Source organism: Protopterus annectens, chromosome 9.part0 (genome assembly GCF_019279795.1).
Source record: "Protopterus annectens isolate FY-2018-M chromosome 9.part0, PAN1.0, whole genome shotgun sequence".
NCBI lineage: Eukaryota > Metazoa > Chordata > Ceratodontiformes > Protopteridae > Protopterus > Protopterus annectens.
This window is the reverse complement of record NC_056743.1, coordinates 1360115286-1360128789: the sequence shown is the minus strand read 5'-3', so window position 1 is coordinate 1360128789 and position 13504 is coordinate 1360115286. Positions and strand designations below refer to the sequence as shown.

The 13504-nt window shown below is 40.8% G+C and overlaps 1 protein-coding gene across 1 annotated transcript in view; it reads left to right on the top strand.

Moving 5' to 3' along the window:
- Positions 1-13504, top strand: part of LOC122812080 (gamma-aminobutyric acid type B receptor subunit 1-like) — a 4315174-nt gene that overhangs the window by 4257745 nt on the left and 43925 nt on the right. Inside the window, exon 23 of the mRNA XM_044084348.1 lies at positions 11458-11586. Within this exon, the coding sequence (XP_043940283.1) occupies positions 11458-11586 (129 nt within the window). The remainder of the gene's footprint in view (positions 1-11457; positions 11587-13504) is intronic.

The following is a 13504-nucleotide window of genomic DNA, read 5'->3' as shown; positions in this document are numbered from 1 at the left end:
CTTATAAATTTCCAGATCTAGACCGCTCTTCTTTTTGGATTTGTTGGCATACTTTACAACATACTACAGCACAGTTTACTTTTATTATTATTAACATAATGAAAGGGAATAGACAGGGAAAATGGGTTGGCACTCTGTTTTAAACACTAAAGAATGCAATTGAATCATTAGACTAGGGGGATTGTTTAAACCTGGTCTTAATAAGCAATTCTAATTAATTAATAACATAAATGTAATGTGTATTTAAATCCTGAAATATTTATTTATTTATTTATTTCAGTTTGATGACCGGGGAGGTCCACTGGGCTCAGGGATCCCATTTTCAGTGGAGGCCTGGGGAGAAAAGCTCCATGTTACATAGTTATACACAGTTATTCACAGTTAAAATCAAAATTAAATGAGGTAAAGAATACAGTTTAATAAGTTTGTGTTACACAGTGTGTTCACAGTTACAATCATAGTAAAGAGAAACACAACTGAAATATCAGTTTGAGTCAGAGAACAACATAAATTATATGGTTTCATGGTGTCAAAGTATTTATGAAGGTATGATATAGAGTAGATACAGGGAAAGTATAGTGAAGAAATCGTGGTTGCAGATTTTATTTTAAGCTGAAGAACAGGAATAAGTTCCCTGGTTAGAAGGTATTTGAAGTGTAGGAAGGCAGAGGCAACTGAGATGAGGGGGAAAGAATGAGAAGAGAAAGAGAGTAGACGTGGTAGAAGTTAATGCGGGTTGTACAGGTGAGTTTACCTTTACTACTATGTCAGGTTAGGTTTAGGCTCAGAGGTAGAAATAAGCTTATGGGGAGGGAATAGCATAAGGCTATGTGGGGAGAGAACAGTTGCATTTCCATTTGGAGGAAAGGTAGAAGTGTAGGAGAGTTTTAAAGGTTTCAAAGCTTTCACAAGTCCTTAGGGAGGATGGCAAGGAATTCCATTTTTAGCTAAAGAAAAGGATAGTAGATACTGTCCAGCAGGACAATTGGGTTTATGGACAGTGATTAGGTTTTGGTGGGATGATCTTAGAGATCTTGGAGGGGAGTATGGTTGGAGGATATTGGTTAGGGCTGGGGACTTAGTAGGTTGAAAAAATAGTTTATGGGCTGTAGTAATTTGGAGATAATCTAGATGGTTGGGGAGTTCAAGCCAGTTTAACGAATGAAGGGCAGTACAATGATGGGAGGAGAATTTGGCTTTGGTGGCAAATTTAGAAATCTTATTATAGCAGACTTCCAGTTTGGAGGAGAGAGATGCAGATAGGAGAAGAGCACCATATAAAAGTAAGGGGAGCAAATAGGTAGTGGCAAGGGTTTGTCTGGTGAGAGGGGAAAGGAAGTGTATGTTTCTGTATAGCATAACAAGTTTAACATGAGTTTTCTTAATCTTTTGCTGGATGTGAGTGTCGAATTTTAGGTGTTCATCAATAGTTACCCCAAGAAGTTTAGCGAAAGAAGCAACCTCTAAGACAGTGTTGTTGTGGCTATTAATTTGGAAATAATTTTTATCAAGAGGGGAGGCCTTTGATGTGGAGAATAACAGAATTTTGGATTTGTTGGCATTTAGTGAGAGGTGGTTTTGGAGCATCCATTGTTCAGTGGATGAGAAGGCAGTTTGGGTTATTATTTGTAGCTCAGGGAGGGTGGGGGCACAGCAAATTAAAGTTGAATCATCTGCATATTGTACAATTTTGGTATTGGGCATGGCTTTATGGAAGTCATTAATAAAGATGTTGAACAGCATTGGACCAAGTATATATCTCTGAGGTACCCTAGTGGGGGTTGGAAGGAAGAGGTGCTCTTCCCCCATTTTACAGCCTGAGAGAGTAGCTTGAGAGCCAAGATAAAGAATTCTTGGAAAGATGGAGGCTAGAAAGGTAGTTTAAGAGGTGGGTGTGGGAAATGGTATTGAATGCTTTGGACAGTTCTAGTAGAACTGTAGAGACAATGTTACCAAAGTCACGGGCTAGATTTGCTGTGTCTAAGAATGAGAGCAGGGCAGTGGTAGTGCTATGGTCAGGTCAGAAACCATGTTGGGTTGGAGTAATTAGTTGATGCAAGGCTAGGAATGGCATCAGCTGTAGGTGGATGCATGTCTCTAGGATTTTAGAGATAGGGTAGAGGATAGCTATAGGGAAGAAATTAGAGATGCTCTTGTTTTTGCCTCCCTTATGGAGAGGTAAGGATAAAGGCAGCATGCTATAGTTTGGGCACATAACTTTCCTGCATGGATCTGTGGATTAAGATGCTGATGGGAAGAGAAATACTGTCTGTGGCTATTTTTGGGAAGGAAGATGGAATATTGTCAGGGCATTGGAGCATAGTTTTAATTTAGTGAGTAATCTTTTTATGAGGGAGGTAGAGATGGGTTTAAGTTCAAATATTGGTGGGGGATCAGAAGCAGAGGGTTGTGTAGGGGGTATGGAACATTGGATGGGTTGGGAAGATGGGTTGTTGTTAGGGAAGGTCTTGGTCAGGTCAGCAATGGAGTTGGCAAATAAGGAGTTGAATAGGGAGGCTATTTCAGAGTCAGATTTGCCTGAGTCAGGGCAGGGGTTATTTTTGGTACCTGGTTTGAGAAGAGAATTAATTGAGTTCCAGAAATATTTGGGGTTGTTTGATTGGTTGGACTGGAGTTTAATATAATAGGACTTTTTATCTCTAATGATATGTTTTTTTAAGAAGGTTGCAAAGTTGTTTACATATAAGGAGTGTTTCTGGCTGCTTATTTTGGTGGTAGGTTTTCCAGGATTTATCCCTTTGTAGTATAAGTTGTTTGGTGTCTTTGGTTAGCCAGGGGGTGGACTTAGTTTTGACCCTCCTTGTTCTTGATGGAGCTAGGGAGTTGGGGATGCTTAAGAAGGTTGAGTTGAAGAATTATATGGCATTGTCTAGTGGTAAAGCTTTTAGGGAGTTCCAGTTTGTTTATTTTAGGGCATCCAAGAAGGTTGTGAAGTTTAAGTTTGTGAGGTTACGAGTGTGGGTATATTGGTGTAGGTGAGGAGAGGAGTGAGTAGTTCTGTGGATGAAAGATGGCAAGTGGTCACCTATAGGGTCAGGAGTAGTGCCAGAGTCTGTGACTTTATTGGGGTTGGATACTAAGATCCAGTCTAGAGTTGTACCTGGAGGGTTAGTTTTGTTGGATCTGGTGATAGAGTTAGTTAGTTGGGTAAAGTTATAAAGATTGATGGATATAGTGGGATTTGGGTTGTTGATTTTATTCCAGTCGATATTTACATCTCCAAGTATGAAGGTCTCTAGTTTAATATTGGTAGATATCCAGAGGAGGATTTCTTCAAGAGTGGAGTAGATTAAGGCTACCCCACCCCCTTTTCTATTTAAGCGGTCATGTCTCAGGGCTTGGAACCTGGGTGGTAGGATTTCAGAATCACAGATGTGGGGTTTTAAGCAAGTTTCTGAGATGGCTACAATATCGGGTAGGTTGTGGTTGAGCCAGGCATGAAAGGTGGGTTACTTTGTTTTTTTAGACTTTTGGCATTCAAGGTGAAGAATTTGAGGTATCTGTGGCTAGTTTTATTGCATGTAACAATGGAGTTTGGAGAAGAGGAAGTATTTGGTCCAGGATTTGGATGTCTGTCCCCTGCTAAGCAGAGGAAGTTGAGGAAGGGTAGTGACATTTTTGATTTAGTCTTTAATAATTGTGGACGGTAGGGAATTAGTTTATGCTTGTGGTATGTAGGTTGGAGGGGGATAAGCTTTAATTTGAAGTAGTGAAAGAGGTTGGGTTGGAATAGGAAGGCAGATATGTTATGGAAATGTTTTATAGTGGGATGAAGAGGAGGGGTGGGAGTGTGGAGGTTTGATAGGAAGGAGGGGTGAAGTTGGTTAGAATGGTAGGAGGTAGCATGGTATAAAGAGAGTAAGAGTAGAAAGCAGATACATGGGGTGCGAACTGTTTGAGGTATAAGACACGTCATGTTCGTGGTGTGTATGTGTATTTAGTGGAAGGAATGTGTAGGGCAGATAAAAGAGTATCAGATGAGGTAGACAAGGAGTATATGTGGACTTTGAGTGGGGTTGGAGAGATTGTGATTGGGAGATGGAGTTCAAGAGGGAGGGGTTAGAGGGTGGGGATGATTGGTTCATTGCACCATGAGAGTGGGGATGATTGGAGAGTGAATAGAGGAAGGGGTTTGGTCCAATATAAATGTAGGAGTAGTGGGGGTGGGTGGAAATTGGGGGCAGGGTAGAAGAGTGGAGTGAACCCACGGGGCGAATGGAGCGGGTAGAGCTGGAGAGAAGGTGGCTGGCTGAAGTCAATCAGCCAGGTGAAGCAGAAAAGTGGGAGCTTGGAGGAAGGTGGAACAACAAGGTAAGTCAAGGCTTGGGAGTGTGAGGGTAGATCAGGACTAAGCACAGGACATAGCAGGCCAGTGGGGAAAAATACTAAGAGGTTGGGGATGGCTACGGGAGAGAAATGAGAGAGGTAGATAACTGGACTATAAACTTTAGAGGGAGAGCAGTACCACCTAATGGTAAGATAGTTAAATTACAGCATAGTGGGTAATTAGGGGTCAAGAGATAGACTGCTGTAGGCTGCTTAGCAAGTAAAAGTACAGGCACTATGATAGTTTATGTACTAGAAGCACTTTCAGTTACAATATGCAGCAGTACATACACTGGAAATAATTCTTGAGGGGAGGCTAGTTGTTGAGATGCTCTTCAGTGGGCTTTAGGAGGGTCCCATAGAGAAATCTTTACAGGGTAGGATGTCTAGTCTGTAATAGTTAGGGTAGAATGCAGCACAGGCAGCTGCAAGGAAAAAAACAGAACAACACAAGCATTAGCTGAGTAACGGCTACAAAGATACACACACAGGGCTTCAGCTGAGAGAACATGGAGAATAGGGAAACAGTCCAAGCAGCAGTTAGATGTGTAACAAATACAGGTTTGTGCTAGGTTATGAGGCTAGTTCTACAGCAGAGATAACCATTTGGCATACACACTTTACACCATAAAACAGATTAACATTCAATTTAGATTACATATGCAGAAAAAGATCCATATAGCATACACATGTTACACCATGGAACAATATATATTCATTGTTAGGCTATATTGGTTAGCGAGCATTCAGATCAGTATAAAGTACAAATCTGAGCACATTCTCCTAACATTCTCTTTACATGCATTAAGCATAGCTGGTAATAGTGTCATTTGTTGCGTTTGTATTTGCAAGTGGTTGGAACAGGACACAGACTGCTCAGTTGTATACCCTCACAAGCTTTCCCTAGGTGAAATAGCAAAACCTCATTTCAAAAACCCCAAATGCACATTTGAAGCAAATATATTGGGACAAAAGGGTCCGGTTTGGTTTACCTGTTAGTAGGACAATTCTATCCAGTAGAGTGCCTTTTATGTCTTAGGAGACATATTTCAACAAAGGCCAGATACTATATACAGATCTCCTTCTTGGAGCACAGCTGCATATCCAATTCTCTAATTACCAATGGAAAATAGCAGCAGACTGCTAAACAAATTAAAACCAGGGCTATTAGTTATTTAGAGATGTGGCAGCAGCCAGAATGTAGTGAAATCAGTCACTTTAGGGGTATTATAATCTAGCGAGCGTTCAAATCAGTGGTATGTTCACTGAGGAAGGCATATGGATGCCGAAACCAGTTTGACTGCTTTGTTACAGATATAGTTTTACTATAGCTTTTGGAGTTACCACAATAAAATTGTTTTTTGGTTTCACCAAGATGCTGGCCAGTTTCGAGGTTGCTTTGGGTGTTGTGGGCATTTGCACCAGCTGTACTTGTGGTTCCTGCATGTGTAAATAGAATATTCACCCCAGGGATCACTCCAGTGGCTCTACTCGACAGAGGCACTAGGAACTAAGATTGGGAGGCATGATGCCAGGGTAATCCTATGGGCTAGACTTGTAAAGGCCCCAGGGCCATTAGCCTAGTACACACATATGAACCTATGAACCTCTTTATACAACCACCTAAAAATTCATTAGACAGTTAACCCTACAGGTTGCTGACGCTAAATCAGCAAGTCAGCTGTATGTGTACAATATGGGTTCTCTTTCATTTCAAGGTGTTGACAAGAGAGTACTTAACAAGGGTTCCAATGGACCCCAGGCTTGTTTCAAGTTTTGGAATTTTGGAATTCATTCTCAGTGTGGTATTTTCTTTTCATTCTGCTGAACCTTTACAATAGCACCAGTTCTGTCAGAGGAAAGAACTAAGTGTTCCTCAGGCTAGGTCCTCTGTGCCATTCATTCCTGTCCAGTGAGCTTAATATGCTCATATGTTCTCCCATGGTAAGAGTCAGGTGGTAGGGAGCAGTCCAGGTTCTGAGTCTGACTGAATTACCTAGTTTCCATCTTGGAGCTGGCCATCTGTGTGATGGATCCTTCAAGTTCCACTCAGTGCTGGATACTGACTTCCCCAGTCAGTGTGCTTGCATGAGGACAAAGTGTGCTCAACATGGAAGATCGTAGGTTTACCCCGGGTATCACTTCTGTGTCACTGTTAGACAGAGGCACAGTATACTAACCTTGAATACTAACCTTGAAAAAGGGCATAGCAAAATTCATTTAAAATGGGTGGTGAAAGCCAAGCACACTCTGGCTAGGCTTATAAATGCCCTAGGGCAGATAGCCTAGTATGAACCTATGAACCTATGAACAGACCTATACTCACTGTGTGTAATACCCAGTGCTTCCACTAGGTGTCATTAAAGTTGTGGGCCAGGGTCACCTTCCTCCCCCCAGGATGAGCAGGCTAGCAACCGCCACCAACTCCCATCCTCCCTATCCTTGCTCTTCCAGGGCTTGATCAGATAATGTAACTAAGTTTTCTTGGCTGTATTCTGAGCTTCTAAACCCTAGGCCACAGTGCCATGACAGTCTGGTAGTTTTTTTTTGTTTGTTTGTTTGTTTGTCTTTTTTAATTAATAAACTCTTTTTTAATCAACTGCAGTTTGACCTGTTACTGACACACCAAAATATCTTTTAACAGTATATACATGTATGATCATGTGCTACCAAAGGCTAGAAGGGCTAGACGCCTGTAAGTCTGAATGGACTGGGAAGAACTATAGCAGCTGTAAATAAGGATGCTAGACAGTCTGATGGTCCAGTAATTTATTTTCCATCTCTGTAGAATCCCCAGACTGCAGCACATGAGAAAAAGTGGATCCATGTATTCCTATACTTTAACATGCACAGGAAGAAGTAAACCAGGCTGTGCATGGACGAATGCCTGCACCTCCTTTCTAATCAGTGTAGCTAATGTCCCTTTCATACTCTTGCTAACTATAAACCTGTCCTTTTGCTGGTTTTTAAATAATAGTGGGGTGTACCTAGAACAAAAGATAAGAATGAAGATAGAAACTGTCAAATTTTACAATGAGTGAACAACTGCCCTTTATAGGTTCATAGGTGTATACTAGGCTAGCAACCATTAGGGCCTTTATAGGACTAGCCATGTAACCCAAATGTTAGAAACAAATTTGATTTATATAGGGTATCATTTACTGACTGCCTCTGTCCATCAGAGACATAGGTGCCAGACCAGTGGTGACTATTAGTTTACCCATCCACTTATTCAAGCTACACTTAAATAGGGATAGGGATATGGATGAACTCTGCTTCACATGGATGGGGCACCTGTTACAGAGAATGGGAATTCTCTGAGAAACATAAATGTTTCTCCAACATGTCCTAGTTAAGTCACATGCAAAATTTAGGTTTTTAATCTAATAGTTCTGATGGACTTTGTTTTACAGACATGCAAAATATGCATCAAAACAGGGTCCAGGGATGCTTAGTATGCCAGGCAAAGATCACCTCTCAGAAGTCTGCATGATACCTAGTAAAGAAAAAGGACTTTGAGGCAATCCGCATAGGACATTGTGTTTACACCCTGTATTCCTTTTGTAAGGAACCTTTGTGGATGTTCCAGTTACTGCATATGTCTGGTCAGGTACATACCAAAGAGGGCATTATACTCTTTGATAGGTTTGATGAGGGCCAAGTACAGTGGTATGATGACCTCTTTGGACCTAGATGCCATACCCTTGCTTATTAGTGAATCAACTTTTAGGGGCAATTTCTTAATAGCATAGTAACCTGGGGCAGCTGACTTCCAAAAGGTACTATAATGCATTTCTTGTTACTGAGTTTTTAATCCATGGATTTGGTGTGAAGCATTTCTCTTTGTTAGACCTTCCTGAAGGGTGTTCTTGTCTTGTAGGATTCAATATGCTCCCAGTTTGCAGTCATCTGTGAAACTGGTTAGCCAGAGGCCCTTGACATCCAAGAAGTAGATGCCAAAAAGGAGTGGGCCTAGCACAAAAGCTTGGAGGACTCTACTGATGGCAAGTCTCTTTGTGGAGGCAATCCCACTGATTCTAACCTCCTGGGTCCTATAAGTGAGCCACCCAGCTGTAGAGAGTGTTATAAAGGGATTTATACCTACTTCTGTAAGCTTGGTGACAATGCTCGCATGGGTATCATATCAAATGCTTTAGCCAGATCTGAGTAGGCAATATGCACCATTTTCCCCTAATTCATTACCTTAGTGACCTTTTTAAAGAAGTCCACCAGATTCAGTAAGCATGAACTTCCTTTGACCAAGCCAAACTGGGATGGATCCAATGTGTGGAAGTCTCCTATGTCCTTGTTGATAATTTCCATGATAATTCTTTCCATGGCTTTGCAAATAAAAATAGTCAAACTAATGGGTCTGAATAGGTCTGTAGCTTCCAGGATCTATTGAACATTCTCCCTGTTGCAGTCCTCCATTCATGTGGCACAAAGCCTGTTTTAAAACTATAGTTAAATAATAACTCCAGGGGTCCTGCTAAGTCATACTTTAGGCTGTTCAGGAGGCATACTGATATGTTATCAGGGTCCGCTGAGATCTTGTTCTTGGCTTTAGTGAGTGCAGCCAGTACATGCTCCCTAGTTATAGTTGGAGGAGTTATGTTTGATGGTATTTTTTTGGGGGGGGTGGGTGGAGGTGAGAGGGGAGTAAAGTTAGAACTGAATTTGTCCACTAACAAGTTTTCTATATCATTGGGCTCGGTGAATGTGGCACCATTAACCACCAGTTTAGCACATTGTTGTGTGTTGCTCTTGAGTCTTCTGCTATAAATGAAGAAGGCCATATGGTTATATTTCACTTGGGGACTATCATAACCTCACAGTTCACTTTGTTTGACCTGATTAGCCCTCTTAGTTGCCTACTTAATTTGATAAGAGACTTTTAATCTTCATGGGAATTACCTTTCCTGATTTTTGTCATAATTGTTTTCCTTTTGTCACATGTCCTGTTTAATTTGGGATGGTTTGTTTCTGGGGATAGTCCTTTGTTTACTTCTGGTAGGTACCACAGCTTCTATGCAGTCATTGACATGGTAGTACAGAGTTTCTGAGAGCAATTCAGCATAGGTTGCTGTGTTCTTGGGGAGTTTGGATATGCATTGAATTTTGACAAACCATCACTTATTATTAAAAGGTGATTTGCATTGGGATAGTTCCCAATTGTTACTTTTTTAATGGGATTAGGGAGTTGATTTTGATTTCTAAGGTGACAGGTGAGATCTTACAAGGAAGGACAAGACATGGGTGGGGCTGGATTCTCCCATATTTGGGAGCATGAGGTCCAGTATGTTGGTGCCTCTAAAGGGCGTATTCACTATTTGGTCAGCGGTGTTTGTATTTACAAAATTCAGGAATCTATAGATTTGAAGCAGTACAGAGTTACTAGTCTATAGAGTTTCCCATGAGTAGGGTATTAGGTTGGATGGTAAGTGTCTCCAGTAGGTCCAGGTATACATTGTAAGCACCTTGGAACATTGAGGGTGACCTATAGCTGGCTAGAATATGGTACAGGATTTTGTCTGTGGTGATCTGCATATGAAGGAACTCCAGCATCCCATCCTGTATGGTAGGACTGAAGGACTCATTTGTTCAGTGATATATTACTTGTTGCTTTTAAGTCTTAATGCATAAATGTGTATTTTGAGGGCAAAACAAAAGATATGTATTATTTGATTGAATCTCTTGTTTAGAAGCATTCACTGTGCAGACAGAAGTTGCAAGAATGAAACTGAAGTCTGCTGGATACATAAATATCCTTAGGATTATAATTTATTTTTTCATTTATGACATGGGGAAGGGGCTGTAGAGCATTTTAATCCACACATCTGAATTACACCATTTCTCCTTCTAGTTAACTCAGAGACCACACCTCAACAAAAATCTGAAATATACTGGGATGATTCAACAAAGAAATTCAGATGTCTGCGGATAGTTCTAACTGGTTGTTGTACTAGTGGTTGAGTAATCACTGGTCACTGTTACAATGTTACAACTTGTTACAACAAATAAGTTGTAACTCAAAGAAAAACCTTTGTCAGTCTGGCAAGAATTCACTGTAAATATTTCATTTTTCTCTGTGGTTGTGTGACTGCGGGGTTGATAAAAATAAGTATGGGGTGTAGGGGAAAGTTTCTCACATGCAGGATGCACAAGTGGAGTATTCTCTCCTACAAAACAATTTTTTTTATTTTTAACAAAGTTGCAACAGGTTGTGTTCATCTGATCATTGCTTTGATAGATTGCAAATCAGTGGACCACTATAGAACTGTTTTAGTTAGGGCCACAAGCTGAAATGACCTCATTACAGCTCTAGTACTCAAAATGGTGAGAATGCATCAGTATACATACCAATGGCCTAAGTTTGTATTTTCTACCCCTTTCTTCCTTGGGCCTCCCTTTTAATCCAAATTGCCACCCTTCTGTTTCATACGTTTTCACTTTGAACATGAAATACTTGCCCCCCCCCCCAGATTCCTTAACATTTCATCATGTTCTTGACCATTCAATGTGTCTAATGCAATATAGCTACTTGTAGTCTATTTACTTTAATGCATGTTATTATTTTTGCTTGCTTATTCTGCCAGACTAATCCATTAACATTCCGGACAGGATTCCCAATATATTCATACAGTTTTTATTATTTCCCAACACCTGTTTTCACCTTCATTTCTGAATGCAAGGCTCCATTCTTGTCTAATTGGGAAAAAAAAATTCCCCCAAATATCTATTTTGTTTAGTTTCATTAAATCTGGCCAGTGACTTCCACCAACATTTTATAACCAAGAAATTGTTTAGAAAATATGGTTTATTTTCCCTTAGCCTTCCTTTGTTTAGGGTTAAGTAACCCTTCTAGATGACAGCTCCCTGATAATCCTGCCCCATTTGTGCATAATTAGTAGCCCTTTCAGCACCTATACCCTGCAACATTCTAAAAACCTACATGTAACTACATAGCCCTACAACAAAGACGGTGTTTGAAAGTTTTTCATCCATTCCTGATTGAGTCCCAGACTCCTTTTAGTACATTGTATCTATGTTTATATTAAAAGCTCCATCTAATCATGAAGACACTAACTGTTTTTTTTATTGTTTTACCAGGTTCTCTGTCTGATAACTGCTCCAGTGACCATGATTCTTAGCAGTCAACAAGATGCCTCCTTCATCTTCAGTGCTCTTGCTATTGTCTTCTCGGCCTATATTACGCTTGTGGTCCTCTTTGCACCCAAGGTATGAGACATGTATAAATGACACCAAACAATTAGACCTATACAAAATCATGGTGACCCTTGTATGTCTGAGGTAATTGCATTGCTGAGTTGCTTTTTGCTTGAAAGTTCAGAGAGATTATTTCTGCAATCTTAAATAACTGCAACATAAATAATGAAGTACAAGACATCTCAGACTCTTTAGGTAACAGTATACTTCTAGCTTAACATTTTGAAGCATCAGCAAACTATTTTTCCAAGTCCAACAGCAATGTTTGTGTTATTTTTTGGTATGAGTGGGTGAATCATTGTATCTTAAACATCTAGCATGAGATAATTATTAAAAACATGTTATGCAATGTAAGTATGGGCATGTGTTGTACACAATAAGTCTCCTAGAATACTGCAGAGAAATTGTAGAAAACAAAATGCCAAATATCTTACAATGTAGAAAAAAAAGTTAAGTTAACCCTTTATTGTAGTCACATATGCTTCCGGCATATTTCAGCCAAGATGCAAATTATTAATACAAGGAGAATCCCCTTAGTTTTTGCACTAAGGTACAAGGTGATAGCGACTGGTTTGGCCACTGTCTAACACAAAGTCCTTGGCTTGCTGTGATAGGACTGGAATCTTGATTCTCAGTTCTGTGCCACATTCTCAATTGTGCATACGTGGTCAGTATTTATTCTACTTCCTTTTTTGTTTTGTTTTTAATTTTGTGAATGTACTTGCTTGTTATATGCATTTTAGTTGCACATTTCATTTTCTTTTGGACATTTCTTATCTGTTTTTCTTGTTTTTTCCTTTCTTTCTTTCAGCTGCATGTTTGGCTCAATCAGGTGATTTATACTGTATATGATTTGCAGTTCATTTTCTTAGTTCTTTTTGTTTCCATGCTATTTAATTTTTTCACAATTATTACTATTGCTTTATTATTTTACTATTATTATTACCGTTGCATGTATTGTTCTCAGAATGCTCCAAACTCGTGCCTCTCTTCTGTCAGTGCTGTCCTAACATTGGTAACCTGGGTAGTGGATTGACTCTAAATGATTCATTCCCATTACCATCTGAGGGGGAAACCCCATCTATTTTCTGTTATTCCACCTCATTCTTTTAGGGGGGCACAGGGAGACCAGAGTATATCATGGCAGTCAGTGGATGCAAGGATTTGGAGCTTATTCTGGTCAGAACACTTGTCTGTCTCAGAACACAAAGTTATCTTTTTGTGAAGTCAGTCTACCTTAACAGATTTTCATTTATGTATTTTCCTGCTGTATACCATAGAGCCAGAATTCCATGTGCTCACACCCACCCAATCCATCTTGCTCTTTATTTTTTCAGAAAGTACTGCTAGATAACTATTTTTTAAACTAACTTCAGAGTTGTTGTTGTTGTTTGTCTTTCGGCTTTTCCCAGTTAGGGGTCACCACAGTGGAACTCCAGTCCGCTAATGATTGGCAGTTGTTTTTATGGTGTCAAGTTTCCAGCCTGATGTCCAACCTTCAATGAAGGCATGCCCATTCAACACATCTTTTGAATGCCCACTCAACCATGGGGAGGACATGCAGACTCCACAGAGAAGGCACTCCCAACTCAAGCAGAGGTTGCCACGTCTGATTTGAGGTTGCGTTCCGAGCAGGGTGGGGGGGGTGATGGGATGGTGGGGGCCTTGGGTGGTGGGGGCGGACAGGCAGGCCATCATCTCCCCCTCCCCAGGAACCCCCGCACACCTGCCACCCCTGCCGCCAGACTTCCGGGCAGCAGGAGGAGGACGGCCGATGTGGCCCTAGCATGCAGGAACTGGGTGGGCAGGCATCGGGCTCTGCCCTGAGAGGGTAGCCTGGTGGTGCTACCACTGAAAGCCTTCGGGGGGCAGGCCAGATGCATGCCTGCTCCCTCCCATCCTCGGACGGGCTTCCTGGCTCGGGGTGGCA